The 19,641-nt window shown below is 40.4% G+C and overlaps 1 protein-coding gene across 2 annotated transcripts in view; it reads right to left on the minus strand.

Annotated features, from left to right (window-relative positions):
* Positions 1-19,641, minus strand: part of VIPR2 (vasoactive intestinal peptide receptor 2) — a 233,988-nt gene that overhangs the window by 61,834 nt on the left and 152,513 nt on the right. For both annotated transcript variants that reach the window (XM_065582780.1, XM_005308104.5), the window contains exons 3-4: positions 8,406-8,513; positions 4,354-4,451 (exon numbers count right to left, since the gene is read on the minus strand). In XM_065582780.1, the coding sequence (XP_065438852.1) occupies positions 4,354-4,451; positions 8,406-8,513 (206 nt within the window). The remainder of the gene's footprint in view (positions 1-4,353; positions 4,452-8,405; positions 8,514-19,641) is intronic.

Here is a 19,641-nt window from a genome sequence, read left to right on the forward strand (position 1 = left end):
TGGTCACCTATCCCCACCAAGGGGTACAGTTCTGTAGCTGTCCCTCTTTAGGGACTGGTATGGGGGCCTAGGCCCAGGCCCACCCTTTCCAGCAGGCTCCAGCCCAGGGCCCAATGGCAGGCAGCTAAGTCCTGCAGCTTAGGGTGCTATGCAGCTGCCTCCCTGGATCACTACCTAGCAGTCCCCTCTCTCCCCACAAGATAAAGTACTAACACACAATGATAAAGGCTCTAACCTTTAGAGAGTCACAGGCCCTTCTTTGTAGGCTTGGACAGGTCGCTATAGTCAGGCCTCAAGCAGCAAGTGCTCCTGCCGTGCTCCTTCCCAGGAGCTCAGAGGGCAGGTCAGCTTCCTCCCACTGTCTGCCTAATACTGAGTTGCTCTGCTCCCCTTTTTAAGCTCCTCCTCCAGCCAGTTCAGGCTTTGCAGGTACAGTGGGATGGCGCCGCCTGGGCCCAGAGTTGTTCTTTAACCCCTTCCTTTCTAGTGTGGGCTTTGTTACACCCCATCACAGGTCCTCTTCCCACTTTTTGCCAAAACTCGGGACCAGATCCAGCTAAACTATGCTGATTTCCACCAGCTAAAGATGTGACTCTTTGATAGTACTGTAACTCTGTATTGAGGCCTCATTTCAAGGAAGCATCCCGATTCAGGAAAGCACTTCAAAACACATAGCTAAGTCTCACTGACTTCAATGACACTGAAGTACATATTTAAGTGCTTTTCTGAACAGAGCATGTGTTTTCCTGCAGTGGGCACTAACACAAAATTTCTAAGCAAGGCCTCAGCACAGCGACTTTCATATTTCTTCCTCTTCTATAAACTATAAATAAAATAAAATGTTAAGAATTAAAAGAACCAACTATTCTTGTTTGATTGTACTGTCTATTTGCACAGGAAATAGCTGCTTTCTACTGACCCAGAACTTGTAAATTTAACTTTATTTTTTATACTAGATAACATTGAACAGATTGTCCAATTTCTTGTCAGGAAGGAATTTTCTGTCATGTCACATTGGCATGGTCAATTTATTTTCTGGCAAAGAAGTGCCCAGAACTGAACTCAATATTTCAGGGTCAGCCATGCCAGCGCTATAAAGGAAAGAGGCACCTCAAATGCAGCCTAAATTTGCATTATCTCAGTTTCCATAATACACTATCCGCTCAGAGCCAGTTAGAAAGCAGTAGCACCACAAAAGATCTTGTAGTAACAATGGGCTGCTAAGTATCTCCTTTCTACTTCCATCTTCTGGATTTTACCCTAGATGCTTTATTGTTGTTTGCCTTATTCCAGGCTGATTCGCATTTGGTTACTTCTGCCCATATTTCCAGCCTCTCTAGTTTCTTCTGCACTATTATTTGCAAATTTAATTAACTTAAGTTTCACTCTCTTCACTCTAGATTATTAGCAACAATGTTAAATAAGAACAGGTCTATTCATATACTAATCCCTTCATCTGCCATCAGGAATGTTACAATGTATCCCTTTTTATTTATAGGCCTTTGGTTGGTTTTCAATTCAGGTGACAATGTTTGGGTACAGGATAGTTTGGTGGTTGTAAAAATGGTTCTCTGAAACAGTAAAGCACTTTCCATTTTCCAAATATTCAGAGGATTCCAATATCTCAGAATAACCATCTGCATACAAAATGGGAGAATAAAATGTTCCAGTCCATTTCTTTGTCAACTATTTTTTTTAGTTAATTACATGTCTGGACTTTTTAATGCATTAATAAGTCACACTAATTCATGATATTTGCAAAACTCTTCATATACATAAACTAATAAAATAAGTTCTTTAAAATGGAAAGAAAACCTTGGAGACTACAGATTGCAGCTATGTGCATATGTGAGATGTGGAACTGTTACGTACTCGCTGGGTTTTGACAAGTCCTAACTGAGAAAGAGCAGAAGTGAACTAATTATAGTTTTCCAAACACATTGTATTTTCATGGAGCACAGTGATTACTGTTAACACATATATGTATATGGAGTGGTATTGTTTTCTTTCTTGTAGTGTCTAAAAAGAATCTAGAATCCCTATATTATTTTGAAGGAAACTCAAGTTAATAATATTTACAATAAGTTTGGTTCTCTGTTACAACACATGAAATGAGACAGGAAAAAGATCAGGAGGGAGTTTCTGGCGTGTGTGTGTGTGTGTGTGTGTGTGTGTGTGTGTGTGTGTGTGTGTGTGTGTGTGTGTGTGTGTGTGTGTGTGTAAGCACACACACGGTGATGGGGAGGAGGGAATGGGCATAGGCTGGGATAATAGGCCTGCTGCTCTGGACAGGGTCCTGAAAGAGGTCAGCTGGAAATTTCATGCACTCTTTTGAGGATCAGGCTATTCATTGACTCCTCCAACCTATTTCGCCCTGACTAGCTCCACCACTTAGACACTGACTATGACATCTTTAGCTTGGATTTCATCAGATCTGGCAGACAGGGCAGTGAGTGATAACGTGCATATCAGACATGCCTACAGTTGACGGCATGTGTTGCTGGCAATCCTGGCAGGAAGGAGCAAACTGCTGGCAGTGACAGCTGAGTCAAGGTGGGTATCTGTCTATCTTACAGATTTCTTTAGTGCCCACCACCAAAGTCATTAAGCACCTGGAAGAAGTGGGAGATATTCCTTCTTGAAGAATAGGCATCAACTTTATCATCGCCTGGGAGGTACATAGGAGGAGCCCATCTCTCCATGTGCGAATGGGAATTTGACTCATGGTGGAATCCTGCATTTGCAAGTGAAGTCTTGCTCTGGTGAGATACTACAGAACTACTAGAAAACCAGGAACATTTCTCACAAATAAACAAAGATTATGAAAAATGTGTTCCCTTTTCTTGTTGAAAAATTTCAATGTTATCTAATTGTTCTAATCTTCAGGTCATTCAGGAAGACCTGGTAGCTCTCCTCAAAAGACACATAAGGGCAAGAAATGGTAGAGGCAAACTGAGAGCATTACATTTTTACACTTGATAGGATAATTTGTTCTATACCTGACAGCCTTTGATCCACACTCTGATGTACATTATAAACTGATGTAAATCTGGAGTAATTCCAATGAAGACAATAGAGCTAAATGTTCATTCTATGTATTTAAATGTACTGTACAGTTTAAATAATGTATACAATCATATTAAACTAAAGGAAAATTAGTATGTATTATAAATACACAAATGCTTAAAATGTTAGTAGTATGCAACAGTAGCAGAAATCTGATAGTAGTCACTGATAATGGCATCATCACTGGGTCCTGATCCACAACTGGGGCTACTAGGAATTACAGTAATACAAATTATAAATAATAATGATGATAATAAAAATAATCATTAGTTTTTGAGCATTATAGTTTATGAACCCTACACCTCTGCTCTTAGGGTATGACTACACTTCCAGGTGGAGGTGTGATTCCCAGCTCAAGAAGACATTCTTGCACTACCTCTCATCAAGCTAGCATGCTAAAAATCGAGTGTAGTCACAGTGGTGGAATAGGCCCTGATTACATGCTTAGGGTCTCATACAGGTATGTACCCAGGGGCCTAGCCCCTCCCACAGCTTGTGCAGTCATGGCTACATTCTATTTTTCATTGAGCTAGCACAAGTATGTTTTCTGGGAATCAGACCCCCAGCTCAAAGTGTAGACATACCTTTAGCTTAGATGAGAATTTCAACTCAAATAAAAGATGATCTGTACTCTCAAACGTGTACACAATTCCTGTAGATTTCAGAGTAACATGCATGTATTTGGGAGCAGAATTTGGCTCTACAGTTTCAAGCAGATAAAGGTATAACACAATCCAATGGTTGGAAGTTCAAGCTAGATAATTTCAGACTGGAAATAAGTTGTACATTTTTAATGGTGAATGTAATTAACCATTGGAACAGTTAACCAAGGATTGTGCTGGATTCTCCATCACTGACAATTTTAAAATCAAGATTGGGATGTTTTTCTAAAAGATATGCTTGAGATATTATTTTGGGGAAGCTCTAGGGTATTTGTTATACAGGAGGTCAGACCTCACTAGATGATAACAATGGTCCCTTCTGGCTAGGGCCGGCTCCAGGGTTTTGGCTGCCCCAAGCAGCCAAACAAACAAACAAACAAACAAAAGCCGCGATCGCGATCTGCGGTGGCAATTTGGCAGGAGGTCCTTCGCTCCGAGCAGGAGTGAGGGACCGCCCGCCGAATTGCCGCTGAACAGCTGGACGTGCCGCCCCTCTCTGAAGTGGCTGCCCCAAGCACCTGCTTGGTAAGCTGGTGCCTGGAGCCAGTCCTGCTTCTGGCCTTGGAATCTATGAAACTCTTTTGAACATCTGCATCTGAATGAACAGAATAATTGTTTTTCTTACCTTACTATCATCATCATTGTCATGATAACCACAAGCGATTATGAAATCTGGAAATGTCTCTGACCATCCGTCACTTGTACAATTTTTGCTAATATTTCCTGTAAAATAAAATTCACAAATTTATTCCACGTAGATTTAAAAGTTTCCTAACCAACAGGCCTTAAAGCCAAGCTTCATAAAAATTGTGCCTTCTTGTGAAACTACTCCATTAACTTGCTTTTGTGCCCCAGCACTGTCATTAAGCAATCCCACATATTTCCATTCATGTGCACTTATTGTTTTAACATTTATTCTTGGTTCTGAGTCATACCAAATATCTTTGCTATGCTAAAGAAACACACATACAAAATTGCAATGCCATGCCTCCTACTTTCAATCACGGAGTGTTTCACAGAAACAGCCTGAAAGATTTTGTAGTTTTGTTAAAATTACTCTGAAGGGAGTTTATTATCTTCCACTTTTGGAGAATTATTTGTAGTTAAGCTGGTTTGATGGACAAGTAATTTGAATGAAAATGGCTCTGTACAAACCTTGATTACTCTAAACTATTATTTAAGATCTTCTGAGAAGATGATATTAAGTGTTCTACTGAAAAGTTATTGAAGTGCTTGGATGTAGACAGTGGTGAATGTCTACATAGACAGATGAACATGCATCTGGATTATAACAAATTCTGATTTAGCATGTAATGCATTTTAAAGGCCCTCTCAAATTACGTGCACAGATGCAGGGAGGAGGGAAAATGCCACAATACAGGCAAACTTTAGGGACTTCCATCGATCCTCCACACCCATAATTCAATGGGGGGGGACCAAGGGAAATCCTTTTGTTTTAACTGTGAGTCAACAGCGTGCCCTTGTTGCCAAGAAAGCGAACGGTATATTGGGTTGCATTCATATGAGTACTGCCAGCAGATCGAAGGTTGTGATTATTCCCTGTATTTGGCACTGGTGAGGCCACATCTGGAGTATTGCGTCCAGTTTTGGGCCCCCCACTATAGAAAGGATGTGGACAAATTGGAGAAAGTCCAGCAGAGGGCAACAAAAATTATCAGGGGGGCTGAAGCACATGACTTATGAGGAGAGGCTGAGGGACTTATGAGGAGAGGCCAGGGTTATTTAGTCTCTGTGTATGTGTGGGGGGGTTGCGGGGGATTATAGCAGCCTTCAACTATCTGAAGGGGGGTTCCAAAGAGGATGGAGCTCGGCTGTTCTGAGAGATGTCAGATGACAGAACAAAGAGCAATGGTGTCAAGTTGCAGTGGGGGAGGTCTAGGTTGGATATTAGGAAACACTATTTCACTAGCAGAGTGGTGAAGCACTGGAATAGGTTACCTAAGGAGGTGGTAGAATCTCCATCCTTAGAGGTTTTTAAGGCCCGGCTTGACAAAGCCCTGGATGGCATGATTTAGTTGGGGTTGATCCTGCTTTGAGCAGGGGGTTGGATTAGATGACCTCCTGAGGTCTCTTCCAACTCTGATATTCTATGATTCTATGATACTATGAATTTAAGCATGAAAGGACATCTGGTCCCTGTCAACTATAAAGTTGTCAAAGTGGCCCTCTTATCTGTGATAAACTAGGAGCCCACACTCTGAAGCAATATGGTCAATAGCACATGGGGGAGACTTACCAACTAAGAAGTTAAAGTTATTCATATAAGATGCATGCACATTATTCATGATGCAATACATTACATCGGTTCAGACAGGAGAGGTGAGGTCCAATTCAGATAAGCATACAGGCTTTTGGGACCTTATCTCAACTTCTGAGTCTGGAACACTGGGCAGGAATTTTGTGAGGACAGGCTTTCTTTTACAACTCCGGTCAGTTTTAGGAGGCCCTGTGTCATGTGAAGTGCCATCTTTTAGGGGAAAAATTTCAAAATAGAGGTTCGGAGCAACTGTAATGATTAAAGATCTCATGGCACTTTTTGCAAAAGTAGAGGTGTTACAGTGACTTGTCCAAATTCATGTTTAGGAAATTACATTCTGACCCCTTAAATTCAGCCTCTAGTTTCAATTGTATACAGTATTTTCTTTACTCAGTGTTGTTTTGTATAGTGTTGCTGTGAGCTGTTGAGCAATAGTCACTCAAAAAAGAGGGTGCATTTCGCAGATGGAGAAAAGCATTACCGTGTATATGCAGTATACCAAATGATTTCCCATTTCCCGTCAACTGGATTTGTCTGAATGATAGATTTGAGCTAGATGTTCTTGATCACCTTTTACACATTCTAGAACTCTTTGTTTCCTTTTGTGAGTTTGGGTAAGGAACAATATTATAACTGAATTTTCCACTACATGCATCCGATGAAGTAGGCTGTAGCCTACGAAAGCTTATGCTCAAATAAATTTGTTAGTCTCTAAGGTGCCACAAGTACTCCTGTTCTTTTTGCGGATACAGACTAACACGGCTGCTACTCGGAAATATTATAACTGTTGCTTAGCACTATGAACGTAGCTGTGCTAGAAGAAATTGCCTCCTTCTCGGAATTCTAAATTTATGCTTATTCTAATTTATACTTCGTTTGTGCAACTGATGACCCATCTCTGCTCCTCAATCCCATGGACAGGTGCCAGAAAGATTAGGTTTTCCTACTACACGTGTTTTCTTGGAAGAGCCGCAATGGAAGCCATTGAAAAGCTATTTTCAGGGTTGTGGAATTTTGGTACAATGATCAGGGCCGCCCCAGGGGGGGAGGAAGGGGGGCAAGTGGGGCAATTTGCCCCAGGCCCCGGGCCCTACAGGGGCCCTCAAGAGAATATAGTATTCTATAGAATTGCAACTTTTTTTTATGGAAGGGGCCCCTGAAATTGCTTTGCCCCAGGCCCCCTGAATCCTCTGGGCAGCCCTGAAAATGATATCCTCTCAGAAGTTCTTGATATCCAACAGAAAAGCTTACAGTTACAGGGATATGCTGTATGAAAATAATCTTTTCCCCACAGGTAGATTACAACCCACTTTCATATATCCTGCCAAGTAGTATGTCCATGAGGCACCAACAGCTGAGGTTACACCAGTAAAATACTGTGCGAAGATCTGGTTTTTGACCCGTTTTTTGACCCCTTTTACAAAGAGACACAGACCTATTTCCTTGCTGATTCTGTCATTCTCTAAAGCCTAATACTGGCTAATACGGTCCAGTGAATAGAGCATCAAATTAAGACACTAAGACCTGGGTTCCATTCCTGACTCTGTGATTTACAATGTAAACTTGGGCCAGTTATATAACTTCTTCATGCCACAGGTTCTCTACCGGGAAAATAATACTTACCCAACTTGCAAAGCACTTTGAGATGTACATGTGACAATCTAAATGTAAGCATTATGTAATATTATAAATTGCACTGACCAGATGTGCTGCAGAATTAAAGCACCCTGGATAGATGTGATACTGGATATTACCAGCTAAACTAGGCCCCCTAGCAACCTGGCTAAGAGATTAAGCTGGGTCTTTCAGGTTGTGGTAAAAAACAACATGAAGGTGATTATAATCCCATGTAATTCCCACCAGTGTTAATTTATCTAAATTATGTAGTATTATTGCATACATTTTTAAGTGCTCATCACCAAAGGATAGGGGACCTCTTCCCACAAACAAATGGGAACTGCCCATAGGCAAGAGGCAGTGACTAGCTTCTAGAAGAGCTGCATCTAGGTGGAAATCATGACTGATGTAGTCAGGTCAAACACAGCAGGGCGCTCAGGTTTGATTAGTGTCAATGTATGAGAACATCGACTGAAATCTGAATACCATTTGGGTAATTGGCACAATTCATTTAGTGCTTTCATGATGGCATCTCATACTTTCTAATTGGCACCATTGAGAAGGCTCACTCTTTTCTCTCTAAAAATAAGACAATATCCTAAACTCCAAATACATGCTTTTACAATTTACAGTACATGAGCAAATTTGCCATAGACACAGAATAGATTTCACCCAACTGAATGGTTTCAGGTGAACCTTGCAGTGCGTGAGGTTTTTCTTTAAAAAAAAAAAAAAAAAAAAAAAGGCCACTTTAGTTACATAAAATAACTTAAAACAAATACCTGGTTTGCTGAAAAAGTGGCTAAATACTTTTGGACAAGGGACACTGACAGTCTCTCCAATTTCAGCAGTGCGCCAGCAAGTAATGTTATCCCAAACTCCAATACATCCTGTAAATGAAAATGAAAGTTGCAGACCTGAATCCATCAAAGTGAAATAAACATCTGGAAATAGATCTTCGTCATCTTATTCCTACTTAAACCAATGGGAGTTTTGCAGGAGTAATTAAAGAAGGATTTGGCCCTTTAAGGAAAATTGCTAAAACAATATTTACTAGGAGAATGGTAAAAGATTTTAAAATAAGAGCCCACTGATTAGCTAGTTACTTTGCAAATCAGCGCCCTTGTTCTGGAAATGCATTTGTTTATGAAGTCTACCACACAAATAATGTCATCTTGATGTGATCATCCTGAAGGAATCATTTGTAGGTAATGAAGATAACAAAGATTAATGAGTAATTTCTGAGGGTTCATATGTATTAGTAGCAACACTAAATTTTAGAATTCCATTAACATTTGCTTAATTAAAGCTAAATAGGATGGGTGCTTCTATAGCAATACATATGACATCCAAAAAAGGAGTTGATTGCACTAAGCAATAAGATAATGAATTATTTGAGTCTGTTCTGATTAATGTATTTTCAAAGCAGTGTTCAGGAGTTACAAAATCAACTTTCCTTACCAAAAAAAATGGGGTTTGGGCAAAGAACTCCTCCTCTCACAGATGCATTGCCAGGGCATTTGATTCTAACTTTCAGAACGACAGATAAAGTATTAGACCCTGATCCTGCAAAGACGTATGGGTGTGCTGAACTTTATGGAATGTGGGCACAATCCAATGCCTTGTCCTTCTAATGGCCATATTGGGCACTGGGTCAAGCCCTGTGAATATTCAGTGGAACTAATCATAGTGCATAGAGCTAAACATGCACACAATTTCTTGCAGGATCAGGGCCCCAAGTAAACAGTTGACATAATTAAACATTATTTTTATCAGGATTATAAAAACATCCATTGGTGTATGTGCAAGATTCTGGGCAGTTACATCGATAAAACATAAAAAAAAGGAAGTATATTCTGTTCAGGGCCGGCTCCAGGGTTTTGGCCGCCCCAAGCAGCCAAAAACAAACAAACAAAACCAAAAAAAGCCTGGAACGCGATCTAAAAAAAGCCGCGATCGCGATCTGCGGTGGCAATTCAGACGGGAGGTCCTTCACTCCCAGGCTGAGTGAGGGACCGTCCGCCGAATTGCCGCCGAATACCTGGACCTGCCGCCCCAAGCACCTGCTTGAGAAGCTGGTGCCTGGAGCCGGCCCTGATTCTGTTGCCAACAACTGGCAGAAACAATAGACTATCTGCAAATTAAATGTACAGTAAATGTAATAGAGAGAGCGTTAAAAAAACAAACACCCCTATCTTACTCAATACTTTTTACATCTTTCGGTAAAGGATGATGGAAAATTCGTTCCTTTCAGCAGAGAGCATAAAAGGTCAAGCTGATTCAGAAACTGCTCACATTTTAGGATTGCTCTGCTAAAAACATTGATGGTCTTAAAGACACACTGTAGATTTAATGTGTGTCAGTGGTGTTACACTTTTTAAATTCTAGAAAACATATCAAAAAGAAAAATGGGATCAGTAGAAAATAATTATTTTATCCATTTCATTTCACCATGACACATCAAAGGCTAACCGACATCTTTTTTTAAACTTGTCAGCTGTGCTACCTGTCACTGGTTTTACTCATTTGGAGATAACACCATCAACACAAGAGAACATCAGTGTTCCAACATTATTTTTTATTTAATGAAGAGATTGTGAGCAGATCTGTGGTACAAAAGGATACATTTAGTAATTTTCTATTTGATAAATCTACAATACAAAATGACACAATATACATTTCAACAGGGGTGCTGGGAATAATTTGCATAGTGGGGGTGCTGAGAGCTATTGAACCAAACTGTGAACCCTGGATATGATAGAAACCACTTCAAGCCAGGGGGTGCAGCAGCACCCCCAGCACTCCTAGTTCCAGTACCTGTGCATTCCAAAATCTTCTGCTATAGCCAACCTACATTGCTTTACATTGTGAGGCCAAGCCAGCACTGGAGTGGAAGAGCTTTACAAAAAATGGAAGAGCTGTATTAAAAAAGAGCTTCAAAGCGATTTCTTGGCATTTCTTTAAAGAAGTAAAAGGAGCTGGTGGCTCCCTAAAGCGATCTGCTGTCTAGTTAGTCCACCTTGAGCAAGAAAGCTGTGTTTCATATTCATTTTATATTGAACCCAGTAGCAGGGGATACATCATCATAATACATGTAGGGCTTTTAATTAAAACAGAGGATCTCAAAGCATTTTATAAATAAAATAATGAGACTTCGGCATCGCCCGTGTGAAATAGCTAGGCATTATCATACTCATTGGCAGCTGGAGAAAACAGTCAGAGACAGGGTATGTGACTCCCTGGTAGAACAGAAAATATAAACAGAAGTCCTGACACTCAGTCCCTAGATCTAGTCAGTAAACAATACTTCCTCTACACTGTTGGGGATTATAAAATATGCGTCTCTCATTGACATTAACTGGAGTGACATGGTTTAAAATTCCAGAAACTGGTTTGACTATTAAGGGATAAGAGTTCTGAGAGTAATACTATGTTACTGCCTAAGAAATAAAATGTTTTATAAATAACTGCAGACAGAAAACTTTACAGTTTTTTTCTTCTATGCTGTAGAAATCATGGTAATAGAACAAAGTTAATTCTGGCTGTTTCACTGACTAGATGGACTACAACAGAAACAGTATTATGAGCTTCTACCTTCAAAATATGGCAAACTGAAGTTGGAAAAGTAATATTTTAATATTTTAGAAGTTGTATATTTAGATGAAACCATCAAGGTGCTATAAATCTTGAGCTAGCTTGTTAACCACATTGAGCAGTACCTCCCTTTGTAAGTAGTACCTCACTTCGCTAGCCATTGATTTCAACTGGCCACACAAGGAGAAAGGTACGACTCAATGTAAGTACGGTTGGCACAATCTAGCCCTTAGAAAAAATGTGGGTTCATGTTTTCTGAGCTCAAAAAGTTTTAGGACAAAACAAACCAAAACCATTTGTAATAGAACCATAATACACAAGCATCCTAATGCCATATAGACATTAGTTACCATATTCATGGTCATGAACATTTAAGGCAGTGAATTGGGTTTAGAGAGGAAAATGAAAGTTGGAGGTAAAATAACCCCATGGTGATTATGGGACAAATTCTGCTCTCAGTTACACTGTTAAACTCCAGAGTAACTCCTGCAGGAGTCCTGCCTCAAATTCCCTACACCTGTAATGGGGTTTACAAACCCCACACTGAGCATAGACAGAGGTGCAGGGAAGAGTCTCTCCTGTTTACAAGCAAGCAGCTTGATCACACCCACACTTAGCTGCTGGAACTGCCAATCATTACACCATTATAGGCGCAGAGCATTTGAGGAAGGACTCCTGCACACTTTGTAAGGTGCCAGGAGGAAGCCATGTTTTGCTGCACCTAAGGAACTCCACATCTGGGGAAGGTACAAAGCTTTCCCGCATGCTCCATCCCTGGGTGGATAAGACCAATAACAATGAGCTGAAATGTGTCATGAAAATGTGTGCGTACACCCCCCCCCGCCCTCCCCTACAAAGAGCTGATGGCTACAATGATTTTTCCAGCAGAACACTCAGTCAAATCTATATCATTATACCCTCAGATCTGTCAATGTGAGACAACCGGACACCTTTTCCCCAATATACTCGGTGTATAATGGTGAATGTACTGCAATGATTTGCAAATTCTTTAGGAGCCTTCACAATGTCTCAGTTCTTAAACATGCCATGGTGTTATTGTGGCTGTAGTCTGGGCTGCACTTAAAGTGGTTCAGACAATATGGACTGAGGGATCATTCTGGATCTTCAGTGTAAAAAATAAATCTCAGGTTCAAAACTTTATTTACAGAAAATGTCTGACAGAAACAGTCACACAGATCCAAACATTGAAGTCAGTGGGAGTTTTGCTACTGATGTCAATGGAATCAGGACTTGGTCACTAAACTGTAAAAGGCTAGTCAGAATTAACACAAATGCAGACACAATATGTCGTACTACCAGAGGCATGTGTCTTTTCCTGTGGTGTAGTTTGTGGGAGTTAAACCTGACTGAGATGTTTAGAACAAGAAGTTCGAAAGCTGGTTTTTGGTAAATGAAAAATTTCGATAATGATTTCTATAACACATTTGATAAAAAAATTATATTAACCTTTTGATTTTAAAAATTGACCAAAAAAATTAAAAGAAAAAAATGGAAATGAAAAACAGAATCAGCCTTGAAATTTAGAATTCCACCTTCCCCGCATTTTTTAACCTGCTCTAGTGAGATGGAGAGTGGCCTTTTTTTTTTTTTTTTTTTTTTAAGAACTTATGGCTGTCATCTAGAGTTATCAGTGAACTATTGCTAATGCCTATTGCTGAGAGCTTTTCAGACATTGCAAACTCTCAACTATAGATGCAGGGGCTGTATCTTTTCTGAATTCATTGATTCAATGGATGTAATAAGAAGAAATGCAATTCCATCAAAATGCCAAGCATGAGTGCAAGAAAAATCATGAGAATGAAGTTTGAATGTCTGTGATCAGAATTCCATGATGGATTTTCAGGCTTAATTTATGTCTATTTTTAGGTTTATTTATTATGATACATGGAAATCTGATAGAGTTGCTGAAATGTCCTGGAGGCATGTGTAGTCACTGAAAGGCTGTGGGTGCTCCTGACAAATGCTGGAGTGCCAAAAACTATAATGCTGGAGTCAGTGAAAACTGTGAGAGCTGCTGAAAGTGCTACAATCTAAAAATATATTCTTTTCTGGGCTCTCAAATTATCTTCTCCCCTTTATTATGTACCTTTGGTGACGTGACATTTCAGTCATATACATTTTTGTTGTTAGAAAAGCACTTCACCTAACCAATGTCATATAGCTAGACAAAATATTTGCAACAAAATTTGAAAACTATGAAATAAGAGGTATAGACATCTTCCAATTTGGAAACATTTAGTTGAAAACCTGAAAAAATCTCAATCTTGATAATTGAGTGACTATTGTTCTTTACCCAATTTTCAAGGGCAAAAACTTTGAGCTAGTTAGACAAATATTAATTTTCACAAAATCATGCACAATTTCATGAAAAAATATAGATTGTTTTTAACAGTCCTAGTAATCTTCCTAACAAGAACTACCATGTCTAATGTTGTATATACATTACAGATATAGAATAGAATATTCATAAGGCTATTCACATACTTAGGAGTTGTGACTCTAACAGATCCTCACTGCCAACTGGCAAAGCGTTCACTGTCATGTAACAGCAACTTCTATCACACCTGACAAACTCACTACACCTAACACATTACTGTCATAGTATTTATCTATAAAGAATGGCACGCATAGTATCAAATGAAAGCTTATATCATACTGGTCATCTGAAACATTGCAAGATGTATCTGGGGTTCTAATTCAAGAAGTTGTATGCACGTACTAAAAATATGTTTAAACTATGTAACCAGGCACAGTTGATAAACAAAATGCTCCCAGACAAAGGAATGTTGATTTACTGCTTAGATCTGTGATGTGAATTAAGCAGGATAAGCCAAATATAAACTTATTTGCACCTGAGATAAACTGGAAGAACAAGTTAACAAGAGGATGAGAAAACAGCATGGCGTCAGCACACTGGAGCATAGACAGCAGGGGAAAAGGGTCTTAACTGGGGGTGCTCTTCAAAATTATACCTTTCAAAGGTTTGCTGGATTATAAAAGGATGTGAAAAGAACCCCTTTAGTTCTTTGCACTCATGAAAGTTGGATCCTGGTGCTGAGCTGAGAGGGTGCTTTAGGTCAGAGGTTCTCAACCTTTTTCTTTTTGAGCCTCCCCTCCCCCCCCCAACTTGCTATAAAAACTCCATGGCCCAGCTGTGCCACAATAACTGGTTTTCTGCATATAAAGCCAGGGCCAGTATTAGGGGGTAGCTAGCAGGGCAATTGGCTGGGGCCCCATGCCACCGGGGCCCCCACGAACTACATTGCTCAGGCTTCAGCTTCAGCCCCATGTGGTGGGGCTTTGACTTTGTGCCCTGGGCCCCAGTGAGTCTAATGCCGGCCCTGCTTGGAGGCCCCCTTGAAACCTGCTTGAGGCCCCCTAGGGGGCCCCGGACCCCTGGTTGAGAACAACTGCTTTAGGTGAGAAACTGACCTTCGACAAAGATTTAGCCTGTTGAAAGTTATGATTAGTGTCTTAGAAGCTTGTTGTTATACTTTTGTTTTATTTGTAACTTCACTGTTTCCATTCTTAGTTCTCCACACTCACTTGAATCTGTGAATTTCTGTTCTTTGTTAATAAACTTATTCTCTTTTTACTATAAAGTCATCTCAGTGCTGTGATATCAAGTAGAGTTTGCCTTCTCAGTTGAATCAAATAAGCTGGTGTGTACACGGTGGTCTCTGGAGGCAGCAGACTTGGTAATTACTGTGAGTGCCCAGTGACAGGGACCGGACACTACAGGGGAACACTTCTGGGAAGTTCAGGAACTGAGATACAGCACGCGTTAATCTATAAGGCAAAGTAAGATCTGCCAGAGTTCTCAGAAGTTTGTCTGGGATGGCAAACAGACTGGTGTGACAAGGAGCCATCACCCAGGTTAGCACCAGCAAGTCTCTCTCTCTCTCTCTCTCTCTCTTGCATAGAGCGGGGGTGTGGGGTGTAACACAGTGATCTATGGTTTTGAATGCCTCAAGAAAGTGTCACAGAAGTATTAAGAAACAACAGCAGTATTCCACTTGCTGAAAAAGGGGTGGTCTCCTCCTCTGAGTCTATTGGATTTTTCCTTTTTGAAAATATCTAAGTATTTTTTAGGGATGGGATACCGCCAGCAATTCAGGTGTTATACTTACATTAGTTAATCTCAGGGTAGATAAAAATCATTCTTATTCAAATTCAATTTTTTAATTTAAGGTTAGGATTTAATTTAAGGCTAATATAGGTTTTCTTTTAAAAAATAAACCTATTTAAAATTTAATATGAAAATGACAACTTAGGTCAAGACCTAAATGTATTATAATATATTACAATCATTTTAATTAAGTACAAAAATAATATTAAGTAGCACATGTTTGCTGCTATATTTTAAGGAAAGAAACCCCTGACTGGTAGAAATGGTAGATGGTGGCATCAATATAGTCAGTGTCATACTCATGATGGTCGGAAGACTTTTCCCACAAGAATCTTTTGTGGAATTTCCAAAAAAATGTTCAGATTCTAGATTCACCCAATCTCCCCTGGAACCTTTACCATGCCATCCCCATCTCTCTGTTCCCTACTATCCCCAAACAGAGCCCAGATTCAACCACATCTCATTAATTCCTCTTGGAAGAGAGTTACTCAGGGCTTTTGTTTTCTCATCTGAATAACTTCAATCCCTTATTTTACATAATCCCTGATATTCATTTCTCTGCATTTCAGCTTGTCCAAAATGCAGCAGCTTACCTTCTCATGGGTGCCCCAGAAATGGGAGCACATTCCCACCATGTTAGATTCATTTGTGCATTTCCTCTCCATGTCAGCATCCTGAACAAATAAACTCTTAAGTCTTGATTATTCGCTGTGTACCTTCCCACCCTGACACATACATACACAGAGTGTACTGTGCCAGTAGTCTTATTTCTCTGACTTATCTCCATGCCATTCCCCATACATCTCAAATACTATACTTCTCTTTACCTCCACCCACTACAGCTACCACACTCAGAGAACAGCTCCTTCTTCCATGCTACCCCACTGCCTGGGAGAGCTTCCCTGACCCTAACTGATTCTCTTTTCAAGTTTCCTCATAAGGACCCTTTCTTCTCCCTGGCCTATGACTCCCACCATGTAATAAAACAATCATCTCCAACCCCTCACAACCTAGCAGCTTCCCTTTGCTCAATAGGCTTCCCTGAAACCTGGCCATGGAATCGCTGTTCCCACCCCATCACTATTATCTTCTACATTAGCCTATAGTACACATTTTATTTGCATGTTTGGACTGTAATGATTGTGATGCATTCAGCATGAAAGACACAGTAAACTAAAGTGCATTTCTCATCTTTCTGCTTGTGTATGTACTGAGACTACATGCATCACCATGGTATCTCGGCTCCTATCTTCTTGAATGAAAATTATGTAGATATATATGATTCTATCCACCTACAAATACACAACACTAGGTTGGATAGGAATAAATATAATATAATATATCATATCATTAATAAACCACTAGGTGGCACTTTACAATTGAATTATAGCAGAGAGTGCCAAATTCAAACAAAGTCTTGAAGAACTCTGGGAGGAGGAGTGTTTAATACTTTTTAGTAAAGGACTGGTATACAATAAACAAGATAAAATGAAAGCCATCTGAAAATGAGCCAGTAGGTTGTCAGCTAGGCCATGGTTTGGATGACTATGAGTAGACAATGTGACGTGGCGGTGAAAAAAGCCAATGCGGTCTTGGGATGCATTAGGCGAGGGATATCTAGTAGGGATAAGGAGGTTCTGCTTCCGTTGTACAAGGCGCTGGTGAGACCTCATTTGGAGTACTGTGTGCAGTTCTGGTCTCCCATGTTTAAAAAAGATGAACTGAAATTGGAACGGGTGCAGAGAAGGGCCACTAGGATGATCAGAGGAATGGAAAACCTGTCGTATGAAAGGGGACTAGAGGAGCTCGGGCTGTTTAGTCTGACAAAACGAAGGCTGAGGGGGGATATGATTGCTCTCTTTAAATATATCAGAGGGATAAATACAAGGGAGGGAGAGGAATTATTCCAGCTTAGTACTAATGTGGACACGAGAACGAATGGATATAAACTGGCAGTGGGGAAGTTTAGGCTTGAAATTAGACGAAGGTTTCTGACCATCAGAGGGGTGAAATATTGGAACGGCCTTCCGAGGGAAACGGTGGGGGCGAGGGACCTGTCTGGTTTTAAGACTAAATTAGATAAGTTTATGGAGGGAATGGTTTAATGGTAAAACACAATTGGTGGGGAATACCGAGCAATAGCAGGTAAATAGTATAATGACTAACAAGGGTCAGGCTGGAGACTCTTGCCCACATGCTCGGGGTCTTACTGATCGCCATATTTGGGGTCGGGAAGGAATTTTCCTCCAGGGTAGATTGGCTGAGGCCCTGGAGGTTTTTCGCCTTCCTCCGCAGCATGGGGCAGGGATCGCTAGCAGGAGGGTTCTCTGCAAATTGAAGTCACCAAGACACAGGATTTGGGACTTCATCAGCAGAGTCAAGGGAAGGGTAGGGACGGTTTTGTGGCCTGCAGCATGCAGGGGGTCAGACCAGATGATCATAAGGGTCCCTTCTGACCTTAAAGTCTATGAGTTTGTTTTAAAGTTTGGGAAGCAGTTATATTTTGTACTTGATTTCCACTCACATGGTAATCAGACCATACGTTGAAGAGGCCTCAGTTCCTATGGGCAACATTTTTCCAGTCCAAAGCTCTGAATGCAATACTATGCAGTACAGCATACAGGGCAGTTTACAAACATATCGACAGAAATTCTTTCTGCATCTTTTGATATGTAAATGAGAATGAGAGAAAAAGAGAGAAGGGCAAAGAAATTACAGGCTTGGGAACAAAGCAAATTTAGAACAAGCTCACTTAATGCTAATGAAAAGAAGGTGACCACAGCCATAACAGTTCCATACCAGCTTTCTCTGACACTAACTCAGTGTTACTTTGATAGTATCCTTTTATGTCTGCTTTACATTTACTTTGCACGGGGGTAAATGACTGACATAACAGGGTGCGATTCAGATCAGAGGGGGGCTGTGTCACCCTGGCTGGGCAACCTGGGGTGCCTTGCAATGCCTTACTGTTGTAGTGCCCAACCTGGACCACTCACAAACAGCTTGCCAGCATGCAGGTCAACCCCAGATGTGTTTGTGTAACTGCAGCCTGCCAGTCACACTCTGGACCTCAACAGCCTTGGTTATCCTGCAGGGTAATCCCAACACACCAGAAAAGTATGCCTTGTACTGCCCCGCTCTCTCCCAGACAGTCCAAATACATTAAATCTGTTATTCCTTGAAGGGAATAAAATAACACCTTAAATGGAATTACCCAGACACTTAAGTTAAACACACCGGATTAGATAAAATAATAAAACAAGTTTATCAACTACAAAGAGAGAGATTTTAAGTGAGGACAAGTGATGAGGCATAAAAGGCAAAAATGGTTAGAAGAAAATAAAGATAAAAATACTTTCTAGTGCCGAGCTCAACAAACTATATTAGATTCAAAGAAAAATTTCTCACCACATGTTTCCAACAGCATTACTGACCAAACTTTCAGGTCAGGACCCCTTCCCCAGAGTCTAATGGCTGTTTCCTTTGTCTTCTCAAGTGTGGAGCATGAGATGGGCAGGGAGAGAGAGGGCAATCTTGGGGTGTTTGCTCCTCTTTTTTTATAGTTTCAGTCCCTCTTTGAAAAACATTTCCAGCTGGGTAGCAAGAGATAGGGGGTCTGGTGGAGGAAGGAGACCTCATACTGTTTCTTTGCTAAGATGCAGATCTCTTTGTTCCTGTCCCCCCTTTCTTGCCAAAGAATGGCTACTTCACAGGTGATGGTCCATCAGCTTTGCTGACCCCTGAATGGGGCATCAGCTTGTCCTTTGTCTTTGAGAAACTGGTTTAGCTGCTCCCCAGACTTATCTGGGAAGCACACTTTAGTCATGATTTCAGCTTATGTTCAACTTCATATCTTTACACATTAACATTGCTATATGCATTTTACCATGATATTACTGATCCACAAGTTATGAGTTTTCAAATGATACCTCACAAGGCATGCCATGTACAAAGATTATAACAATAGTGTGTAGGATGTGAATACAGGGATGCATTTCATCACAATGACTATACTGAGTGCAAGGCTGTGAACAGTCCATGCAATATTGGCTGCAATGGGCTGAAGCAGTCTTGCACAGTTGTCCTGAATATTTACTAGTCCAGAGAGAATCTGGTTGCCCAACAATACGTAATGGAGTTAAATGAAACAAAAACATTTACTTGCTAGTTAATAAAAATTACTAGCCCTTGCAAGTAGAATTTTGCAAGGCTAGACTATACAACAAACAGATTTCCTTGGTTAAAACAAATAACTTGGCTTTTATTGACCAAAA

This window comes from Chrysemys picta, chromosome 2 (genome assembly GCF_011386835.1).
Source record: "Chrysemys picta bellii isolate R12L10 chromosome 2, ASM1138683v2, whole genome shotgun sequence".
NCBI classification, from domain to species: Eukaryota; Metazoa; Chordata; order Testudines; family Emydidae; genus Chrysemys; species Chrysemys picta.